The sequence below is a fragment of the Euprymna scolopes genome, chromosome 12 (genome assembly GCF_053919585.1).
Source record: "Euprymna scolopes isolate OS-2025 chromosome 12, ASM5391958v1, whole genome shotgun sequence".
Taxonomy (NCBI): Eukaryota; Metazoa; Mollusca; class Cephalopoda; order Sepiida; family Sepiolidae; genus Euprymna; species Euprymna scolopes.
In genome coordinates, this window is record NC_136493.1 from 69,019,693 (window position 1) to 69,045,660 (window position 25,968).

The 25,968-nt window shown below is 31.5% G+C and overlaps 1 protein-coding gene across 5 annotated transcripts in view; it reads right to left on the minus strand.

The window, feature by feature from the left end:
- LOC145291323 (transmembrane protein 164-like) overlaps positions 1–25,968 on the minus strand; it is a 244,579-nt gene that overhangs the window by 97,373 nt on the left and 121,238 nt on the right. For all 5 annotated transcript variants that reach the window (XM_080137070.1, XM_080137069.1, XM_080137068.1 and 2 more), the window contains one exon: positions 1,584–1,662. In XM_080137070.1, coding sequence (XP_079993196.1) covers positions 1,584–1,662 — 79 coding nt within the window. The remainder of the gene's footprint in view (positions 1–1,583; positions 1,663–25,968) is intronic.

Here is a 25,968-nt window from a genome sequence, read left to right on the forward strand (position 1 = left end):
TAAAGAGTGGGGAAAATTATTGACAGTGGTTTCAGCTAGACAGGTGTTTTTCGTGAAAGATTAGCGAGGGGGGACCAAAGATTGGAGTTCAGACGAGCACTTGCCATGGAAATAACGATAAAGCGAAGACATGCTCGCAATGTCTCTTCTGTGGGAGAGAGGTTTCAAGGAACAGAATAGGGCATCCCCCACTAAAACACAAAGTCTATTGTGTACTCTGTCAAGGCAGGATAGGCTGTTTTTAGCAGCTCCTACCCAGATGTACCAGTAGTACTCCATCCTTGGACATACTTGGCTTTTATATAGATAGAGAATTGCATCAGCAGTGAGATATCTTCTGGAGCGGTAGAAGGACCCCACTATTTTCCCAGCAACCTTGGCAACAGACTTGATGTATGAGTTCCATTTCAGATCAGGAGTAAAGGTCAAACCCAGAAGCTTGTCAAAACATGGAGCCTACCCAAAACGAGAGCCATCCATTTCAATTGATGCCAGATGGGGATCAGGGCGTTGATGATGTCAAGATAGGAGGTTGGTTTTAGATGCATTAAAAGTAACCAGCCACCTCTTCCCTCACTGTACCATGCGCTCAAGATCAGAGGAGAGAGAATCAGAGAGAACTTTGTCATTTATGGCCTTTGGTGTGTTGCCATAGATGGTCGTGTCATCAGCATAGATGTCAATGAATGATTTAAGTATGTATTTTGGGAGATCATTGATGTAGATTAGGAAGAGAGTTGGGCCAAGGATGGACCCCTGAGGGACTCCAGCATTAATACTGTGGACCTATGATTTCTGCCCATCAACCACTACTCTTATGAGCCTATCAGAGAGAAATGCTTTAATAATTGAGAAAACATTTCCAGTTATATTGTAGCTGGAAATCTTGTGAAGCAGGCCTTTATGCCATAACTTATTGAAGGCCTTTGATATGTCAAGATCAATTGCCCTAGAAAGGAAGCCTTTGTCGAGAGATTCACTAATCCTATGCAATATAACTGTTAGCACATCTGCTGTAGATCTGGCAAAATGTAAACCATATTGTGTGTCACTAAGAAGGTTATTTCTGCTGATGTGGTTGACTACTTCTCTATTTAATATGGATTCCAGCAATTTACTTATGACACACAGGAGACTTATTGGTCTGTACTGAGAGGGCGATGACTTTTCACCTGAATTCTTAAATACAGGGCATACTGATGAGGTTTTCCAGTGTGTTCTCCTTAAGGCAATACTTAAACAGTTTTTTAAGTATGGGGTCAAGTTCTGGTTGAGGCTTTTTCAACCCTATAATTGGTTGCCATCAGGGCCAGTTGCTTTACTGGAATCAAGGTTCGTGATTGTCAGTAGGGCAGTTTCACAGAGGTTAAAATAACATAAAAAAAACAGCAAGAAGATAACGTAGTGAGCATCAGCTGGTGAAGACAAAATATATGTGCTCTCATATAAAATCTACCATTTTAACATTTGCACATTTTATATATTGAATGTTGTTTGAAGCTGATCTTTAAAACATCAAAATAACTCAGTTGTTCAGTTTTTATGAAGACAAGTGTGATCTAACAAACAGCAAAATCACTTACCTCCCAATCTTAGTAGATAGACTGGTACAATTAACATTAATATGTGTTGAATGTAGTAAATCTCTTTCTCAAATTCCAGCTGAAAATAAAATTTTACACATATTCCTGAATTTCTCAATTAAAATATTATGTAATAAAACAAATACTGCATTGCTTTTGTTCATTTTAAATTTAAAAATATTATGAAATGAAATAAATGTTGCAATGTTTCCGTTCATTAAAAATATTATGTAATGAATAAAATATTGCACTGTATTGTCTATTGAAAAATATTTAATGAAATAAATATTGCAATTCATTATCTATTGAAAAATATCATGCAATGAAATAAATATTATATTTTGTTTAATAAAAATATTTTATAATGAAATACATATTACAATTCATTGTTCATTAAAAATATTATGTAATGAAATAAATATTACAATTCATTGTTCATTAAAAATATTATGTAATGAAATAAATATTACAATTCATTGTTCATTAAAAATATTATGTAATGAAATACATATTAAAATTCATTGTTCATTAAATATATTATGTAATGAAATACATATTAAAATTCATTGTTCATTAAAAATATTATGTAATCAAATAAATATCACAATACTTTGTTCATTAAAAATATTATGTAATGAAATAAATATTACAATTCGTTGTTCATTTAAAATATTATGTAATGAAACAAATATTAAAATTCATTGTTCATTAAAAATATTATGTAATGAAATACATATTACAATTCGTTGTTCATTAACAATATTGTGTAATGGTTCATATAAAATATTATGTAATGAAATACATATTACAATTAATTGTTCATTAAAAATATTATGTAATGAAATAAATATTACCATTCATTTTTCATTAAAAATATTATGTAATGAAATACATATTACAATTCATTTTTCATTAAAAATATTATGTAATGAAATAGATATTACAATTCATTGCTCATTAAAAATATTATGTAATGAAATACATATTACAATTCATTGTTCATTTTAAAAATTTCATGAAATGAAATAAATATTGCAGTGTTTTTGTTTATTAAAAGTATTATGTAATGAAATAAATATTTCAGTCTTTTGTTTATTAAAAAATATTATATAATGAAACAAATAATGAAATACATATTGCAGTGATTTTAATTCATCAAATATTATGTAATGAAAAAATAACGCATAAATATTAGTGTTTTTGTTTATTTAAAATATGATGTAGCGAAATAAGTATTGCAATGCTTTTTTATATTACACATATGGAACGAAATAAATATTGTAATCTGTTTGTTCATTAAAAATTACAATGTTTTTGTTCATTAAACTATAATCCAAACAAATAAATATAGCAATGGATTGTACATTTAAAAATATTATTCAAGGAAATAAATATTGCAATGTTTTGCCTTACTAAAAATATGCAGTAAAATAAATATTGTAGTGCATTGTTCATTTCAAACTAATATGCAATAAAATAAATATTGCAATTTTTTGCTTATTAAATAATATTATGCAACTAGCAGTATTACCCGACCTTCGTCGGTGGTTGATTTAATGCCTTTTTTATGCTTATGAAGTGTAAGATAAAATAAATATGTAAAACTATAAAATTTCGGAAAAAAATCTCAATCGAAATTTATGAGAAGATTTAATGAGAAAAGAGAGAATTTTAAATAAGTGTTCATAAATTCTTAAATAATGTATAAGAAATAATACAATAAAACCATTGTTGTTATGATGAGTGTTTCGTTTTGATTAACGATGGAAACAGTTGAGCATATCGTTCAGTTTACAAATAACTGAACTTATATTTCGAAATAAAACAATATAATCAGAAAGTTTTTTATTTTATTTTTAACAATAATCTAAATTTCTTTAACAATGACCTATTTTAATAATAATCTTTTTCTTTAATAAAAATGTATCGCTGAAGGGCAATTAATTTTAATTCAATTTTAGTGATATTTGTGCATTCCGTTAAGTCACGCATGGTGTAATATCGGAATATATTGTTTTAAAAGAATTTGGAATTTAAATTCAAGTTTAGTAATATTTTTTGGGTAATGCTGAAGATGTGCACTCCCTTTGTTTACGGAAGTGACGTCAGACAGATTTTAGTTACGGGTATTGTATAAATTGTATAAATTTCTTCAACAAACAAATGGAATGAAAAAATGTTTTAAGAATAAGTTTTTTGTAATATTAATATTTTTTCTTTTAATGAAACTGTACCGTTATAAGGCATCAGATTTCTTGTAATAATTACCGTCTTGGTGCACATGCAGAGAATAAAGCGAGGCATGTCTCAGCGTACCCCTAACTTACGAATTAGGTATAGGTTTTGGGAACAATGTGTTTTTGTGTATATATATAAAAAAAAAAACTTTAAAAAATAGAATAAAAAAAAAAAAAAATTGCTTTTTATAAAAGGAAAAAATTAAATTGTTAGGTGAAAGTACAGAATACTTGCAAACCCCCACCAATTGTGCAAAACTACCAGAACAATAGTCGTGTGTGCATGTGTGCGTCTCAGCATGCGCTCTGTAGGGTAGTAGTAGTAGTATGCAATATTTCATAACATAAATAACGGTGTTAGCGTCGGTTTGACGTGTCGCGAGGCAACAAACTAAAAAAATGGCCTGTTATTTTCATTTGCATACATACAATAATACATAGCGAATATTTGTTGCCGATACTTGTTCGAAACATTTTGATGCAAAACCAAGTTAAAAACACTGCCAGGCACAGCCAGTACCTTTGTGCGAAATTTCCTTAAAAATCGGTCCAGCCGGTTTTGAGTCTATAACAAACGAACTCACACACACACAGACAAAGTTGCATTTATATAATTGTAGATATATATAAGTGAAAGTGTCTGCCTGTGTGTGTGTGTGTGCATGTGTGTGTCTGTGTACATTTCCCTACATAATAACTTTGTCAATTTACAGTCTACAGACTCGAAATTTGATATGGTATGGAGATTTGGGAAAATCTTTGTAATCTGTTTTCGGCCAGAAAATTGGCTGTTAAGGTGTTAAAGTTCAACGATTTGACCTTTGAGAACTCTACCAAACTCTTCCGACAATTTTGGGTATAGACAATTGAAATTTTAGATATAGATTTCCTGGACATGGATCTAACTTAATAACTTGATTTGAGCCCAAAACAATAAATGTTAAGGGGTCATAATAAGGGGTCAAAGTTAAAAAAAAAATTGACCTCTGCGGTCTCTACCAAATTACTCAGAAAATTTCTGGTTTAAACATTTGAAATTTTACATAAAGTGTATTCAGAGATAGGGCAAGCTTTTTAATCGGTTCGAGTCGAAAATTTGAGCTACCAATATATAAATGTATGTATGTATGTATGTATGTATGTTTGCATGTCTACCTAAAACTTTCGACAGAGGCGACGGATTTTCACAAGATCAGTATCGTTTTTATGTTCGACCCTTCAGACGACAAATACTGAAAAATTGGCTAAAAACATTAATTCCTTCACCCTCAACTGGGCACTTTTCTACAGGGAGGGGTGGATTTTTTTCGCCGATATTTATATATATATATATATATATATAGTCATCCCCTCTTTTCGATTGTCTAGCCTTAATTTAAATCTATGTTACTTCTGGTTTGCCCATGGTCCTAACAGCAAAGACGTAACGTTTTTTTCCTCCTTTGCATACATGTTCAGCCTAACTTCCTACTACCATTTTTATTTTATTTATTTTTTTTTGCTTAACACACCTTCAAACACACGGGCAAGGCCGGGCACCCATGCAAGTATATCTATATATATATATATGAAAGTGAACATGTCTGTGTGTGTGTGTGTGTGTGTGTCTGTCTGTATACATTTCCCTACACAATAACTGTCAATTTTCAGTCTACAGACTGCAAATTTGACATACAGTGTATGGAGATTTGGAAAATCTTTGTAATCCGTTTTCGGCCAGAAATTTGGCCGTTAAGGGGTCAAAGTTCAACAATTTGACTTTTTTTTTTTTTTTTTTTTTTTTACAGTGATCACCACTTCTCAAGGCCCGGAAGCCACTCAGGGATAAGGGTTATTGTAAGTACATTACGTTAGTGTGGAGATTTGATGAAGTATTTACTTAAGGGGGCGGTTCATTAGGAATTTGTTAACGTTGGACTTGAACACATCGAAGTTGTAGTCCGGTGGGAAGCAGGCAGACAGAACAGAGTTCCACAGGCATGCAGTTCTAAGAAAGAAGCTTTGTTCATGGAATCCACGTTTTGATTTAGGCACAGATATAGAGTGGGGGAAATTTTTCACAGTGGATTCAGCTAGACGGGTGTTTTTCGTGAAAGATTGGCGAGGGGGGACTAGAGATTGGAGTTCAAACGAGCATCTGCCATGGAAATAACGATAAAACAAGGATAGGCTTGCAACGTCTCTTCTGTGGGAGAGAGGTTGCAGGGTAGAGAAAAGGGCATCCCCCACTAAGCCACGAAGTCTATTTTGTACTCTGTCAAGGCAGGATAGGCTGTTTTTAGCAGCTCCTGCCCAGATATGGCAACAGTATTCAATCCTTGGACCTACTTGGCTTTTCTATAGATAGAGAATTGCATCAGTAGTGAGATATCTTCTGGAGCGGTAGAAGGATCCCACCATCTTTCCAGCGACCTTGGCAACAGACTTGATGTACGTGTTCCATTTCAGATCAGGAGTAAAGGTCAAACCCAGAAGCTTGTCAAAACACGGGGCCTCCCCCAGACGAGAGCCATCCATCACAATTGATGCCAGATGGGGATCAGAGCGTTGATGATGCAAGGATAGGAGTTTGGTTTTGGATGCATTAAAGGTAACCAGCCACATCTTCCCCCACTGAACCACGCGCTCAAGATCAGAGGAGAGAGAATCAGAGAGAACTTTGTCATTTACAGCCTTTGATGTGTTGCCGTAGATGGGCGTGTCATCAGCATAGATGTCAACGAATGATTTAAGTATGTGTTTAGGGAGGTCATTGATGTAGATCAGGAAGAGAGTTGGGCCCAGGATTGACCCCTGAGGGACTCCAGCATTTATTGAGAACTCTACCAAACTCTTCCGACAATTTTGGGTATAAACAATTGAAATTTTAGATATAGGTTCCTTGGACATGGATCTAACTTAATAACTTGATTTCGCCCAAAACAATAAATATTAAGGGGTCATAATAGGCATCAAAGTTTTAAAAATTTGACCTCTGTGGTCTACCAAATTACTCAGACAATTTCTGATCTAAACATTTGAAATTTTACATAAAGTGTATTCAGAGATAGGGTAGGGTTTTAATCAGTTTGGGATGAAAATTTGAGCTACAAATATATAAATATATGTATGTATGTTTGCATGTCTGCCTAAAACTTTCGACAGAGGCGACGGATTTTCACAAGATCACTATCGTTTTGTAGCTCGACCCTTCAGATGACAAATACTGAAAAATTGGCTAAAAACATTAATTCTTCACCCCTCAACTGGGTAATTTTCTACAGGGAGGGTTCATTTTTTTCACTGATATTTCCGAAAGTCATCCCCTCTTTTCGATTGTCTAGCCTTAATTTAAACCTACGTCACTTCCGGTTTGGCAGTGGTCGTAACAGCAAAGACATCACGTTTTTCCCCCCCATTCTTTTCCTCCTTCGCAGTAGGAGTTCGAGCCTGCCTTCCTACTACTACTTTTTTTTTTTTTTGCTCAACACACACCTCCAAACACCCGTGCAATACTGGGCACCCACGCTAGTATATGTATATATAAGTGAAGATGTCTGGCCGTGTGTGTGTGTGTCTGTATACATTTCCCTACCAAATAATTCTGTCAATTTTCATTCTAGAGACTCGAGATTTGACATAAGGAGTATGGAGACCTGGGAAAATCTTTTTAATCGGTTTTCGGCCAGAAATTTTTCTGTCAAGGGGTCCCAAGTTCAAAGATTTGACCTTTGAAAACTACCAAACTCCTCTGTCACTTTTGGGTCTAAACACTTGAAATTTTAAATGTAGGTTTCTTGGACATGGATCCATTTTTTTTTAAATTTGATTTGAGCCCAAAACAATAAATGTTAAAAAGTCAAAATTGGGGTCAAAGTTTTTAAAAATTGACCTCTGCTGTCTCTATAAAATTACACAGCCCATTTCTGGTCTAAACATTTGAAATTTTACATAATAGGAATTCAGAGATAGGGAAAGCTTTTTAATCGGTTTGGGTCGAAAATTTGAGGGGTCAAAGTTCAAAAGATTTGACCTTTGCTGTGTCTAGCAAACTACTCAGCCAATTTTGGATCTAAACATTTGAAATTCATACATAACGGGTATTCAGACATGCGGCAAGCATTTTAATTAGTTTTGAGGCGAAAATTTGGATGCCAAAAAGTCAAAGTTGAAGAGTTGACCTTTTCAGACTCTACCAAATTCCTCCGTCTATTTTGGGTCAAAACAATTAAAATTTGAGATGTAGGTAACTTGGGCATAGGTCAAACTTTGTATTTTGATTTGAGACAAAAATAATAAATGTTAAGGGTCAAAATTGGGGTCAAAATTTTAAAAAATGTTCTCTGCGATCTCTACGAAAATACTCAGATAAATTTTGGTCTACGCATTTGAAATTTTACATAAAGTGTATTTATACGTTAGGCAAATTATGAACAGTACATAGGCCCGAGCAAAGCCGGGCTGAACTGCTTGTATATATATATTATATATATATATATATATATATATATATATATATATATACTAGCGAGGCTACCCGGCGTTGCTCGGGATCGTATAAACAATGAGAAAATCTAATTTGATGTTGAATATATTTGTTAAGAAAGATCCCCTGCAAATATTAAGAGTAGCATTGTAAATAACAATGTTTCCAAATGCTTTTATTTCAGCACAGCCTCCTTATATTAATATAGGCACCGCCAAAACTGGGGGGGCAGGTCAGTACTTTTTGACGGACCGTCTTTTTAAAAATCTACCAAAAATCAGGTAATTATCCGATCAATACGAAATTTTCAGCGATTATTAGGAGAAGAATGAACTTTATAACAGTGTACTTATTTTTCATAAACGATATTTATATATATATTTTTTTTTGCTTACAAAACCCCCCTTGTTTTGAAGTGGGAACAAATATGCTTAAAATAATCATCTGAAACTGAACAAAACATATTGTGTTGTTGTAAGGGACAGAATTATAGATTAAAAAAAAACAAACAAAAAAACATTGTTTGCATACCTTATTTTGACGTCTGAATATCAGAACTTCGATTGTGTTTAATTATCCCGCTTTTGAGTTTTGAAGTGTGAAATTCGGTGAATATGTTAAGTAAAATAATTAATTTAAGTTAAGCAAAACAAAAAAAAAAAATTTTTTTATATTTATACGAAAAAAGCCATTTTAAAATTTTTGATAAATAAATTAACAATTTTTTTTTAGCGAGCCGAATAATGCATGACCATTATTAAACAGAGCATGCTTTGAATAATCGATACAAAAAAAAAAAATTCGATAAATATTGTGCCCTTTGTGTTAAAAATAGCATCATTTTTTTCGATCTCGTTTGAAAACGTTTGCCGCCTTTCGACTACGGTGGACCAAACGCGCTGAAATAATTTTTTTTTATTCTGCTTTAAATTGCCCCCTCCCCCCATTTTGGGGAGCCTGGCCCCCACACACATACACATTAAAAACCAAACTCATACAAATGGTCACCCATCTGGTACTGGCCAGCCTCAGCTTAATAATACATTGAAATTTTCGTCACTGAAAAATAAGTTTTTTTGGCCTGTTTGGTCTTCCATAGTTTTCGTCTCAATCAAAAGAAAACGTAAACAAAGTCGATCTGAACTCTACGGCGACGCGAAATGTCTGGTTACCTATATGAATAAGTGGAATTATTTGACATTCAGGTACTTATATTATAATATTTTTGCATATTCTCTTAGAAAATCATCCTAAATCTTAGTTAGACAATAAATGAATAAATAAATTATTTCAAAAACCCTTTTTTTTAAATATTTAAGTACGTTATTTGTGCAAGACAAAAAATATCAATTGTTAACTTTTTGGGAAAATTTAACATTTAAAATTTAATTAAAAATAGTAGAAAAAGTTTTACATTATTCTGTTTTCTATATGATAAAATTCAGGGTTTTATCTTTCTGGAAAAAAAAAGTTACTCAGAAATAATGGATTGTAATAAATGTAATTTAGTTTTAAAAAACAACAACAACTTGATTTTGCGGCCATTTTTGGCGGTGCCTATATTAATAGAAGAAAGTCAGCATGAAATCAGTCATAGTTTAATGTGTTCCAAATCGACCCTCCAAAAAAAGAAAACTAAATAAATAAATAAAATAAAATAAAAAATAAAATAACAATGCTAAACTTGGAAACTGCGCTCCCCTCCCCCCAAAAAAAGGAAAGAAAAGAACGAACGCTCGGAAAAATATAAACAGAAAAATGAAGACTCGAACGTAAAGAAACGAAATAAAACGGAAATGAATTAGTAAATGGTACAAAGAAATGGAAGAAATAACGATGTCAAACTGTCCACAAAGATCGAAAAAATCTAAACAGAAAAAAGAAAAATCTTAGGGAACAAAATGAAACGAAATAAAATGAAAACGATATAATGTATGGTTTATAAAAAAATAAGAATGGAAAGAGTGTGAAACTACGAAAAAAAAGTAATCAATATATTTGTCTTAGTGTAAAAATGCGACCCATGTAAAACTAAGCACGGTTTTCAGTGTAAAATTGATATTTTAGATTACGAAATGCGATAATTACGATGGTATAATTATATTGACTGGAGAAGTAATATCTAACTGTGGGAACAGAAAGAAAAAAAACAAAAAAACACAAAGAAAAGAACGATGTCAAACTTATGAGAAAGTTTGTAAGAACGTAAAGAGAAAAAAGAAAAATCGAACTGGACCAAACGTAATAAAACGGAAAAAAATATATAAAAATAACGATGTCAAACTTTCCCGAAAGATAGGAAAAATGTAAGCAGAAAAATAGAACGGAACAAAAAGAAATCTAACGAAAATCATGTAATATATGGTTTCCAGAAAAAATAAATAAATAAATAAAAATAAAATGGAAAGAATCTGTTTGTAATTTGTTTGTAGAAGTGTAAAAATGTGGAAAACGTGTCAGTAATGTATTTATATTTCCTAGTGTATAAATGTGAACAACGTATAAATAATCCATGTAATTTCTTTTTTTCTTTTTTAGTGTTAAAAAAATCTGGCTGTATCACAAAGAAAGAAACGATGGTAAAGTTGTGGAAGGAAGAGGAAAAACAGAAATAAATAAAAATGTAAAGTTTGTAGAAACAGAAACAGAGGATAGTTTATAAAACTAAAAATAAATAAATAAATAGAAATGAAAAGAAACGGTGGTGAACTTGCCGAAAAAGAGAGGAAACTCAGAAAGAGAGAAGAAATAAATTTGAGAAAGGGAAAGATAGGGAAAACGAAAAACAGAGGGAAGATACATGGAACCCCCCCCCACCAAAAAGCCAAGAAAACGATGTTGTAATTGCCGAAGAATGCAAAATAAAACGGAATTGAAGTATCATAAGTTTTAATGTACTGTAAGGAAATGTAAAGTTTTTTGGTTTGTGTTTATTTTTAACTAATGTAAAAGTTAGTGTGGTGCGTTTCACCTAAATTGCAGTCCAGTTTTTATGAAAACCTAAACCAGCGTTCGTCCTTATTTGTCTCCTGTGAATGGTCACAGACGGCGCAAATGAGTGGCAGTGGAAGTATGAATTTTTTAAAGAGAGACAACTTTACTACTTCCATTGATTGTAACCGGTTTTGGCAGTGAACTCTCACCAGATATAATATAGGGAGCTCCGATCTGCGAGAGTGGACAGCTAATATGCCTATAACAAACCTCAGATATCGTGATGCAGTTTGTGCATAGTCCATCTGCATAAAATGTCTAGATTCCCAATCCTATTAAAGTCAAAGTAAGATGGGAAAAAAAAGAGTTCATTTTATTTATTTATATATATATATGTTTTGAGAAAAATAGAAAAACCGAATGAAATTATTAAAATAATTGATTATTTTAATAATTTCATTCGGTTTTTCTATTTTTCTCAAAACATAACGTCAACCACCGCTGGTATTTTTTCATTCCTTATACATATATATATATATATTAATTTTATTTATACAAACATTAATGGCTACATATGTGCATACATGTTTCTGTAATCACCCGCGTTGGGGGGATTACGTCTTCAGGCCAAGAATTACTGTCGAAAGTGATATTTCAACCAAATACATTTTCCTATTTCGTTTGTCAAGTTAGAATGTAACCTGGGTGGGAGTCATAAAAACGGTGAGAGGACAAGTGAGGTCTTTGAAGATAATGAACATCTTTTTCATATTCCCCTTTCCCCCCATCCAACCTATCTTTTGGTTTTTATGGCATAAGATACTTGAGAATTTAGTTTTTTTGTCTTGGAGTCTGTAAATTAAGAACATTAGCTATGGTCACTAAGTACTGACCGGTGCCTTTCAATCTACATCCATCCACACACATACATGCAACACACACACACTCACGTTAATACATATATTCAAAAGCGAATCTATGCTGTTCGCTTTTATTTTACTCACAACACACGTACTGAAACTAGGCAATAACTCTAAACTACGCAGGAATAAAGTTAAAATTAAAATAAGGTAAATAAAACAAAACAAAAAATAAATAAAAATAAAAATAAAAACAAATAAACAAACAAAATATGAATAAACATAAAACACGAAAGTTATCTAAACCTCACCTATACATATATATATTAATATATCAATATACTTATAAACGCCTACACTTTGCTACACCCGCGCATATATACACACACACATACAGAGACAAATAATGGCATTTTACTTTACTTTAGTAGCGTGCTAACCCCTTCATATATGAAATAGTATGCTACTACATTCCAGTCGGGTGTATATATACACACACATACATATATATATATATATATATATATATATACACACACATACATATATATAACATACATATAAACAACATTTGGACATCCATACATTCTTGTAATCTATATTGTTACAACAATCATATACGAGACAGCCTATTTTAATAGTTCAGAAATATATATGCATATACATACATATATATACATACACAAATACATCCATATACAAACATACACACAGATATATAGATACACATACATACATATATATATATATATATATACAAACATACATAAAATACACTTATACATATATACTCACACAAATATAGACATATATATATATATATATATATATATGTACCCTGCCACCAAATGATACATCTAAAGTAGAAACAGGCATGAATACATTTACTACATAAATTCCCTTTTACTATCAAACTCCACACGCATAGTTATATTTCATGGCCCCACCCGCTTATTACATTTTCCTAAGTTGTAGGTTTTTTTTGCTACGTAAAAATTTATACTATGTAAAAATTTATATTGAATTCAGCATTAAGTTCATAGGCCTATCTTCATATTAAGCAAGCACTCTTTCGATGGTTAGGCAGATATACATAAGATGTATAACGATACAATAATAATATTATATAATAACACATGACAGAAATCAGAGTATTTAGGTTATACAAACTGAGTATACAAGCTTATATATTGTAGTACTTACCTTCATCTTTGTTTATTCACCCTAATTTCTTTATCCCCTTTTCTTTCATTCACCCTTCATTCCTTACTTTCTTTCATCTATTTATTCATTTATCCTTTTTTTTTTTAAATTAATTTTCCTACCCAGGTATATAAAGATCATATATCCATACATGCATACACCCAAAAATACCCATATGCATACATTATTACGAGGTTCACCCAAAACAATCTATTACTCGCTTGGTTAAAATATACCTTCATACAGGTACTTATTTAGGTTAGTAATATTATAACTGCTTGATGAAGTAGAATATTAAGCGACTTATGTAATCCATACGGGTATGATCATAATTGCGACCTCACTTATCCTCTTTGTGGGGGGGTTATTTGATAGGGGTTAGTTGTACTCATAGTTGTTCTGGTCTACTAATTTAGAGTTCTTTAAGTGCGTGTATTCTGAAATGTTTGCAGGATATAGCAGTTTCTTGTTTAATATTTAATAATTAATCCCTGTCTTTAAACCTAGTTTTTCTGATAAGCATAATGGACATGGTGAGATCAATGAGTGGCAAGTATTGGCCCTCCTAATAATCTATTATTAGAAGGGCCAATACTTGCCACTCATTGATAGAAGAAGATAGATAGATAGATAGAAGAAGATAGATAGATAGAAGAAGATAGATAGATAGAAGAAGATAGATAGATAGAAGAAGATAGATAGATAGATAGATAGAAGAAGATAGATAGATAGAAGAAGATAGATAGATAGAAGAAGATAGATAGATAGAAGAAGATAGATGGATAGAAGAAGATAGATGGATAGAAGAAGATAGATGGATAGAAGAAGATAGATGGATAGAAGAAGATAGATGGATAGAAGAAGATAGATGGATAGAAGAAGATAGATGGATAGAAGAAGATAGATGGATAGAAGAAGATAGATGGATAGAAGAAGATAGATGGATAGAAGAAGATAGATAGATAGAAGAAGATAGATGGATAGAAGAAGATAGATGGATAGAAGAAGATAGATAGATAGAAGAAGATAGATAGATAGATAGAAGAAGATAGATAGATAGAAGAAGATAGATAGATAGAAGAAGATAGATAGATAGAAGAAGATAGATAGATAGATAGAAGAAGATAGATAGATAGAAGAAGATAGATAGAAGATAGATAGAAGAAGAAGATAGATAGAAGAAGATAGATAGAAGAAGATAGATAGAAGAAGATAGATAGAAGAAGATAGATAGAAGAAGATAGATAGATAGAAGAAGAAGATAGATAGATAGAAGAAGAAGATAGATAGATAGATAGAAGATAGATAGATAGATAGATAGAAGATAGATAGATAGATAGAAGATAGATAGATAGATAGAAGATAGATAGATAGATAGATAGAAGAAGATAGATAGATAGAAGAAGATAGATAGATAGAAGAAGATAGAAGATGAAATTAATATTGCAATGCATTGTTTATGTAAAAATATTACGTAATGGAATAACTATTACAAGCATTGTACATTTAAAAATAATATGTAGAAAATAAATATTGTATTGTTTTTATTCATTAAAAATAGTATATAATGATATATATGTTGAAACTAGCATGGCTACCCGGCGTTGCTCGGGATTGTCTTAAACAATGAGGAAAATTAAGTTACTTTCAAACCTACCTATTATTCTTGGGATAGAGGAATTTTTGATGTCTATGTATCATTTGTTATCTCGAGAATGTTACCTAGCCTAGGACGGGTATTATACATGTATGTACTTTCCCTAGAATAGGTAATTTACAGCATGTATATGAAAGAATTTTACTTTCACTAGGGCAGGTAATATACAACACATATTTAAATTTTACCTACCCTCAGACGGGTAAATATGAATACACATATGAAATAATCATAATTTTTAGAAAAATGAAATCATTTTTAGAAGATGGATCATTAGGATTTCCAAATTAATACATAAATACTAGTGTTGGGACGATTCCTAATTTTTATACGATTCCGATTCCAGGAAAATATTGATTAACGATTCCGATACCAAGTACGATTCCGATTCCTAGGGAATTATTGTTTTGAAATATACCAGGTAGTTTTATACTTATGGTCGGTAGTTCCCAAATATGTTCCCTAACTTTGGAAGAGATATTTTATGTCTACACCGTCGTGTTTTGGTTTAAATAAAATTATTATATAGTAAAATAAACGGAAAAATTAGCAAAAATACAGAAAAAAAAAACCCAAAGAAAATAGAATTTATCCTTCAGAGCAAAAACAAATAAAATAGAATTTATATAACAGAACAAAAACAAGAAAATTAGAGAATAAATTAACACGGTTCATTATTTTGGTCCTCATAATTAACAGATTTAATGAATTAAATACAAAAAAAAATATAGCAGAAGAGAAAGAAAGTATATACTAATTAAATATAAAAAAAAAAAAAATATTTAATTTAATAATTTATAAATGAACATGCGTAATGAAAAAAACAATATACCACGTGACATGGCACTGTAGATACAAAAATAACCCTTTCAAAGTTAACGACCATATTTGAGAAATACCATTAATCGGAAGTTTTTGTGTTTTATACCAAAAGGTAGGTATAGCGAAAAGTTACAATTAAAGGAATTTCAAAAACGATTTTTTGTTTGACTATTGATAGTTGTATTTGTGGCGGCGGTTCTTCAGACCTCCATAATTCACAAAGAGTAGCTAACACCTATTGTCTTTTCTTACTTTTTCATTGCTCTTACACGTTGTTTCTAACGTGAAGAATAAGTTTAGCCAAACTAATTTTGAAATAGCGTATAATCAAAGGAACACATAAAAATGCTACCACTATAAAAACAAATGAAATACTAGATAAAATTGAGCAAAAATAATTACCAAAATTATAGAAAAAGATAAAAAAAAATAAAAAAAATGGTGAAGTTTGTTGAGTGAAATGAATTATTGAAAGAAAATTAATTGAACTAATAGAAATGTTAAATAAAAAAATGTTACATTTAAATATTTTTTTAATAATTAAATTCTCAGGGTTGTTGAAATTAAAAATTAAGTGATTTTTTTTAATTAGACTTCTTTCGAAGCTTGTTACCTTGAAAAATACATTTTAAACCCTGTTTTTTTTTTTTTTAAATAAATTGAAAAAAAAAAACGCAATTAAAAAAATTTAATTAATAATTGAAACTGCAAAAACATATTAAACATTGAAAAATTACTTATCTCAAAAATTAACGCCCAATAAAGTAGATCCAGTCTTAATACAGGAATTCGGTTATAATAAATATATCTTTCCCAAACTTAAAAATTAAATTTTTTTTTTTTTTTTTTTTGAGAGAGAGTGCTTTAAAATCGCCGGGAATGCCGCCTAAAATTTTAAAGAAGTAAATTTTAGGAGGTTAGTGCCTTTCAAAGACGGTTATCATAATTTATTATCATCATTTAATTTCCTTTTTTCCTCCCCCCACACCTTTCCACGTGGTTCAATAGTTAACCAGTGCTCCTGTTGCTGTCAGTCAGCTATCTTTATCTAAGTTTTAATTTCTAGTTAAAAGAATTTTTCATGAATAGAATCAGCATTTTTAAAAATTATTTTTTTAGTTGTATATATTGTATTTACTCTTTGAAGTTAAGGAGGGTTAAAAAAATTGGTGACACCTAGATAGTGACTTAGGCAAAAAAAAAAAAAAAAAAAAAAAAAAAGACACTGCGATTTCGACCCTCACTAATAAAACTGCTCTGAGTGACTAGTTGGTAATTTTTTGTTCCTTTTCTTTTTTATTTTGCTCCTCCAATTCATTTGGATGCTTCATAGTTAAATGTTTTAACATGTTGGTTGTGGTCATGTTAGATGGTTTTGTTCCTCGCGATATTTTAATTTGACAGACTTTGCAAATAGCTTTCAACTCATCATCTTCATCAACTTCAAAAAGTTTCCATGCAAGACTTTTTTTGGACTTTGAGGCCATATTAGAAAATTCAGTTTATCTGTAAAAACAAATTTACTATTAAATTTTGTTTTAAAGCTAGTCACTTATTTGGATAATTAATTGAAAATAATCCGCTAAAAAAGACAAAAAGAAAAAAATATAAAGGGATGGGGCGGTAAATTGTACCAACCAGTAGTTAACAAAAAAAAACTTATAGAATTTAATTTTTGAAACCAATGTATAAAAGTGTACATAATGAAATGCAAATATGCATTTTCTTTTGGTTGACTGTGCTCAATTCACACATGGTTGATGCGGTTCAGTATTGCTAAACTATAAGTCTTAAGTAAAATTCTATTTATAAATACTTTTTAAAATGAAATTATTTAATTAATCTAAATATTATTTAGACATAAAAATTAATTGATTACAAAACTTTTTTAAAAATATATATTAATTTCTTTTTCGTTCAACAAAAAACTGCGTCAAACACTTTTTTTTAATTTTCAATTTAAAATTCTAGAAAAAAGATTATATTATTCTGCTTTTAATATAATCAAATTCAGGGTTTTATCTTTCCGGAGAAAAAAATAATGGATTTTATTTCAATGAAATTAAAAAAAAAAACAACTTGACTGCTAGTATATATTTCAACCTGTCTCATTCAATCCTAGGTGACGCCGGGCGTTCTGCTAATATGTATTTCCACCTGTCTCATTCAATCCCAGGCAACATTGGCCATTCTGCTAGTATATATTTTGACCTGTCTCATTCAATCCTAGGTGACGCTGGGCATTCTGCTAGTATGTATTTCCACCTGTTTCATTCAATCCCAGGCAACATGGGCCCTTCTGCTAGTATATATTTCGACCTGTCTCATTCAATCCCAGGCAACATTGACCATTCTGCTAGTATATATTTTGACCTGTCTCATTCAATCCTGGGTGACACCAGGCATCTGTTAGTTTGTATTTCCACCTGTCTCATTCAATTCCGCACGGCGCCAGGTATTCTCCTAGAATAAATTGCTACCGGTCTCATTCAATCCAGGGCAACACTGAGTGTTCTGCCAGTATATATTTCCACCTGTCTCATTCAATCATGTGCGATGCCGGGCATCCTGCTAGCATATATTTCCACCTATCTCGTTCAATCCCGGGTGATGCCGAGCCTACTGCTAGCATATATTTCCACCTGTCTCATTCAAATCCGGGCGATGCCGAGCCTTCTGCTGGTATATATTTCCACCTGTCTCATTCAATCCCGGGTGATGCCGAACCTTCTGCTAGTATATATTTTCACCGGTATCATTAGAACCCGACAACACCGGTTCGTCTGCTAGTATATTCCACCTGTCGCATTCAATCCTGGGCAATGTTTGGCATTCTGCCAGTATATATTTCCACCAGTCTCATTCAATCATGTGTGATGCTGGGCCTTCTACTAGTATATATTTTTATACTGTCTCATTCAAACCTTAGCGACCCCAGGCATTCTGCTAGTATATATTTCTACCTGTCTCATTCAACCTCTAAAAAAAAAAAAAAAAAAAAAAAAAAAAAAAAAAAAAAAAAAAAAAAAAAAAAAAAAAAAAAAGGAAACCTTAGTTTTGGAATACCTATCATACCCACTATGTTTATTTTATTAGATATAAAAATATGTCTTCAAATACTATATGGTCTTTGTCTATATCGTATTTGGTTTGATATATTTGTTTTATTAGATATCAAAAATAGAAGATAATGCCTGATAAGAAACTTACTCAGCATACACGTGATCTATTTGCATGAGTTTTGGAATCAGCAATTTTTCTATGTGATTTTTGCTAATATGACATCCGATGTCAATGTCGTACATCCTAAAGATTTTTATGTATTTATTTTAATAGAAGGTAATGTTTGGGTGGAAATTACACTATATAATATTACTTGGTGTTTTGGCTAAGATCAAAATGTAGTATCTGTTCTTTGCATAAAGTGATGTTATATCCCCCCCCTCCCAATAACTAGTGTTAGGATATCATATTTGAACAAATGGTAAAAAACTTGCCAGCTAACTTTTAGAGAAATGATGTCATTTCCGGTATAATGCTTCGGCAGTTTGCAACTAATACTAAACTCCATTGTTGCTTTTCAAAACAGAACTCAATTTAGTTTGTCTTATCGGTACATATTTTCAACCACAAATATTTTTCTAGTTTATCATTTCTCGTGATTCTTGGGTACATTACTATTTGAGACACAAGAATTATGTAGGTACCAATTTTTATACGTGAAAAGAAGTATTTCTTTCTGTGAAAAAACATGTCGAACTAGTATGTGCAAGAAATCAAGATTAACACCATTATAGAAAGCTGACGTCATTTCCGTCGACATTAGTCAGCATTTTTTTCAAATATGTATAAAATACATTGAAAATATTTACATAGAAATAACATTGGATTTGCAAAAAAACGACCAGTTCACCAAGACATAATCGTTTTGGCCAATTTTTTGATATTTTTTTCAAATATGTATAAAATACATTGAAAATATTTACATAGAAATAACATTGGATTTGCAAAAAATGGCCAGTTCACCAAGACATAATCGTTTTGGCCAATTTTTTGATATTTTTTTCAAATATGTATAAAATACATTGAAAATATTTACATAGAAATAACATTGGATTTGCAAAAAAACGGCCAGTTCACCAAGACATAATCGTTTTGGCCAATTTTTTGATATTTTTTTCAAATATGTATAAAATACATTGAAAATATTTACATAGAAATAACATTGGATTTGCAAAAAAACGGCCAGTTCACCAAGACATAATCGTTTTGGCCAATTTTTGATATTTTTTTCCAGAGAATCTGATCTTTCCAATGATACCAAGTTTGTCATTGTTCATTGCGTCTGTCAAAAGTTTTAGCAGACATACAAACAAACACACAGACATTTGCCCTTTATATAATAGACTAATGGAGGTGCCCAGCATTGCCTGGGTGTGTGTAGGTGGTGTAGTAAGAAACCCTGGAAAAAAGAAGAAAAAAAAGAAAGTGGTAGTGTGGGGAGGGGGGCAAAACAACAGTAGGCAGCCCCGATGGAAAGAGGTGTTGTTTAAAAAAAAAAAAAAAAAAAAAAAAAAAAAAGAAATGGCAGTAGGCAGGCTCAAACCCGTAACACGAAGGAGGTGCCCAGCATTGCCCGCGTGAAGAGGTGGTGTAGTAATGAACCTAAAAACAACTATGGAAGGCAGTAATTGCTGAGAATGAAATCAGGAGATTCGGAATTCCTATCCGGTCGCGGTTACCACCTGACAAAGGCCAGAGGAATAGTTGGTTGAAAAGTAGCGAAACAACTAAAAGATGTGGATAATAGTCCGTAATAAATAAAAATATTATGTAATGAAATATATATTGCAATGCAATGTTTTCATAAAATATTGCACTACATTGTACATAAAAAATATGATGTATAAAAATTCAATCCATTGCTTATAAAAATATTATGCAAATAAATAAATTTTATAATCTATTTGTTTATTAAACAATGTTATATAATTAAATAATATTGAAATATTGTTTATAAAAAAATGTAATGAATTAAATATTGCAATGATATTCTTCATTAAAAAATATTAAGTAGTGAAATAAATATTGAAATGTTAATCGTCATTTATAAATATTGTGTAATGAAATAAATATTGCAATGCTATTCTTTATTAAAAATATTAGCTAATGTAATAAATATTGCTATGCTTTTTTTCCGAAAAATATATGAAAATGAAATAAATACTGTATTTTTTTGGTTCATAAAATATTGCAATAAATTGTATAATTAAAAATATTATGTATTGAATAAAAATTCAATTCACCATGTATTAATAAAAATTTTGTACAATTAAATAATTATTTCATATTTTGGTTATCAAATACATTATATAATGTAATGAATATTGCACGGTTTTGTTGATTAGTAATATTATTTAATGAAATAAATGTTGCAATGTATTGTTTATCAAAAATCATATGTAATGTATTAAACATTGCAATGCACCATTCATTTAAAAATACAAGCACCCATGTTTGCCCAGTTGGGCAAACTTGAGTCCTTGTACCGGAAAAATATCCAGTAAATAAAACGTTTAGTAAATCGTTATTTTTTTGCATTTCCATACACCAAACATGGATATAAATATCACTAAAACATCCGCTGGGTCATAAGCTTCATTTTGGTATCTAACTTGCCTGGGTGGATTGCCTGTAGGCTGAGACAAACCGCGTCACACGCACGCACTACGAAAATTTATAATAGGATTATATAATGAAACAAATATTGCAATTCGTTTGTCCTTCAAATTTTTCAACACTTTTTTTTAAGGTAAAACATTATGTAATAGATTTAATATTGCAATACTTTACATAATTTTAAAATATTATGTAATAAAAAATTGCTGCAAATTATTATTCATTAAAAAATATTATAAAAGAAAAGTTGAAGTGTTTTCGTTTATTAAAAAATGTTAAAAAATATTGCAATGCTTTTCTTAATTTAAAAATTTTACTGAATTAAATAAATATTGCAATTCATTGTACATTAAAATATAATCAAATCAAATGAATATACCAACACATTGCTCATTTAAAAATATCATGGAATGAAATAAATATTACAATATATCATAATCAAACAAATATTACAAATCTGTGCTCTATACTAAAAAATAATGTGCGATGAAATCAATTTTCTTCATTAAAAAAAATTTATGTATTGATATAATTATTGCAATGCTATTCTTCATTAAAATATTATGTAATGAAATAAATATTGTAATGCTATTCTTTTTTTTTTTTTTTACATGGTAGTCACCACTTATCAAGGCCCAGAAGCTACTCGGGGATAAGGGTTATTGCGTGTACAGTAATCAATGGGATAATATTGTAGTAATCATTAGTAATGGAGATTTGATAAAGTGTCCTACTTAAGGGGGCGATTTATCAGGAATTTATTTATGTTGAACTTGAAGACATCTAGGTTGTAGTCAGGTGGGAAACAGGCAAACAGAACAGAGTTCCACAGGCGTGCACTTCTAAGAAAGAAGCTTTGTTCATGGAATCTATGTTTTGATTTAGGCACAGATAAAGAGTGGGGAAAATTATTGACAGTGGTTTCAGCTAGACGGGTGTTTTTCGTGAAATATTGGTGAGGCGGGGGACCAGAGATTGGAGCTCAGATGAGCACTTGCCATGGAAATAACGATGAAACAAAGACAGGCTCGCAACGTCTCTTCTGTGGGAGAGAGGCTGCAGGGAAGAGAAAAGGGCATCTGCCACTAAGCCACAAAGTCTATTTTGTACTCTGTCGAGGCAGGATAGGCGGTTTTTAGCAGCTCCTGCCCAGATGTGGCAACAGTAATCCATCAGCACCAAAAGGGTTTTCCCTGTGCTTAGTTTCAAAGCCAGGTATTTCTATGCCTCTGGAGTAATAGTTTGGATTAATAGAGTTAGTATCAAAGAATTAGTATCTGCTTTGAAGTTACACTCCTCAGAAGAGAATTAAAATTGGAAAATGTTGTTACATTTTGAAAGGAGGTATCTATGAGTATGGAGTGTAGATTTAATGTTAATATCTTCTAGGGTTAAGAAAAGATCAAATATGGTTTGTGGATTAGTGACTAATTAGAAATTATAGTATAAGGGTTAGGATGTGTTTCGAAATATACTTTAAGTGTTAGTTTTCATGTTAAGATAATCACCAGTACTTTATCCCATCTAAGTGAAAGAAAGATATAGTTGTTAGTTAATATAGATCACTTATAATCTGGGCACTAACTGTGGCTAATAGGTATCTATTTTTATAGATATTCTATGGAGTATAAATATGGGTTAAGTTAATGCATGCCTTAGCAATAGAAATCTATAGATGTTTAGTATTTATTGATTTTTAAAGGGTCAGCCTACTAAAGTTTAGGACCGGAAGCTAAACCCCCTTCCCAAGGTACGTGCAAAGTATGTGATTTTATATCGGCTTGGGGAGAAAAGCTATTGGTTTTTTGTCCAGTTGGAACAGGTGAGATGATATACTTACAAGAATACAGCATTAATATACAATATAGATATACAAGAATTTGGGGAGGATTTAGGTGTGTAAGGATTTTTAATGTTTATCATGCAAAACAGGCAGGTGTCTTGGAGGCAAAGTATTATCACTTTAAAGCAGACAATTAGATATAACACTTGTGCCAGTAATTTTAGTAACATACATCAGTAACAATATACATGTGGCCATTATAGGCCTTATATTTAATCATTACACTTAGCCAGAGAATGATAAAGTATGATTTCCAAAAAGAGGGAAGCAGTATAAAAAAATAAGAGCAAGAAAAAGGTTTGGTGAATAAGCAATAACTTAATTGTTTCCTAAGCAGTAGTTTGCACAAACTGGTGGGAACTTAACAAACTGAGCATACAAGTCTTTCGTATTCTTTATTACTCTTTTACAGTGATTGCTGGCAGTCCTAGAATCGACTTCAGTCTCAGCACAGCTTCCTGTTTTTCTTTGATCCTCTTTCCATAAAGGCAATATCTTTTAAAAAATTTCTTCTCTGTATAATGTGTCTTTACTCCCCTCTTCAGATGAGAAGCATTTGGCTTCGAAATGACATGGCCTAAAGAGGTTTTCTTATCCCAAGATATTGTAGTCCCTTTTGAACTGATAGCATAATAAAATTCAATTGTAAATTCTTTATCCTTTTGTTATCTTAACTTATTCTATAAAATTAATTTGTATTTTGAAATGTATTTAGATTGTACTTCTAACCACATTTCCAAACTCCTATTCTTATCTGAATTGATTTTAACTGGCGAGTCTACTCCCACTGTTACACAATAAAATATGATAATCAAATTTTTAAGGGGACTTACATTTAAAAAAAAAAAAAAAAAAAAAAAAGCTTTAAGTCTATTTAAAATTTTACCCATCCCTTAATCTGCCTTTAAAATAAATATTACTAAAAAAATTAATTTATTTTATTGTATTATTTTATTCCATTTCTATATTTCGTGCTATCTTTTTTTTTTTTTTTTTTTTTTTTTACAAAGTGGTCATCACTTATCAAGGCCCGGAAGTCACTCAGGGATGAGGGTTATTGTAAGTATAGTACGTTAGTGTGGATATTTAAAGTGTCTACTTAAGGGCGCGGTTCATCAGGAATTTGTGTACGTTGGACTTAAAGACATCCAAGTTGTAGTCAGGAGGGAAGCAGGCAGACGGAACAGAGTTCCACAGGCGTGCACTTCTAAGAAAGAAGCTTTGTTCATGGATTCTACGTTTTGATTTAGGGATAGATAAAGAGTGGGGAAAGTTTTTGACAGTGGATTAAGCTAGACAGGTGTTTTTTGTAAAAGATTGGCGAGGGGGAACCAGAGATTGGAGTTCAGATGAGCACCTGCCATGGAAATAACGATAAAACAAAGATAGGCTTGCAACGTCTCTTCTGTGGGAGAGAGGTTGCAGGGAAGAGAAAAGGGCATCCCCCACTAAAACACAAAGTCTATTTTGTACTCTGTCAAGGCAGGATAGGCTGTTTTTAGCAGCTCCTACCCAGATATGGCAGCAATATTCCATCCTTGGACGTACTTGGCTTTTATATAGATAGAGAATTGCATCAGTAGTGAGATATCTTCTGGAGCGGTAGAAGGATCCCACCATCTTTCCAGCGACCTTGGCAACAGACTTGATGTACATGTTCCATTTCAGATCAGGAGTGAAGGTCAAGCCCAGAAGCTTGTCAAAACATGGGGCTTCTCTTAGACGAGAGCCATCCATTTCAATTGATGCCAGATGGGGATCAGAGCGTTTATGATGTAAAGATAGGAGTTTGGTTTTAGATGCATTAAAGGTAACTAGCCACGTCTTCTCCCACTAAACCACTCGTTCGCGATCAGAGGAAGAAACTATTTTCCCAGATTTTTCTCACATGTTACCTTGTTTGTTAGTAATAGTTAGCAATATATGTATAGACACAATAGAAAAGTTGGAAATACGCATCTCTTTTCTAGCATTCATCACGTTTGGTAAATGAGTTTGTATGTTTTAAATTATTAATACAGAAATTGAAAATTATACTGTTTCAATTAAATAAAAGAAGGAAGTATTAAAATCAAAGCACAAATTTGGCTCTTAAGACAGATACTCTCTTACTGCTCTCAAATAAACACTAATCTTTGCACTTAAATTCAGTCTACGTGGGTTGCTCGAAGAACACCAAGTTAAGTGCATCTATCTATCCGTGTGGTGTGTAACCTCTTTATGTAGATTTGGTCCCACCATTTCTTTTGTTTTCTTTGCTTTATATTCTCTTACATATTCAAGTAATTATTAATAAAATCCTATTCATTTATTTTAAAACAAATTAGTTGCTAGAGCAGATTGATTCTCTCACAATACGTGAAAGATACAATTTCTTGTAAATGTTAGAGGGGAATCTATCTCCAATCCTACACTTATTTATGTAGAATGGAGAAAAACTTTAAAGTAAGATACTCAGTATATTCATTCATTAAGTGAAATAAACTTACACTCTTCAATCCCCTCTAACTACTTTAACATGACAGGATACCTTCCTCTTTGCTCTAAGGACTCGGATAGATATATGCACAGGCTTGGAGTCTATATCCGTAGCAACCCTTAAACTAGAGAGAAAAATCTTGAATTGGATGACCAGGCTTTTATGTGCTTTCGACTAATATTTCATCACTACGTTACTTATATTTT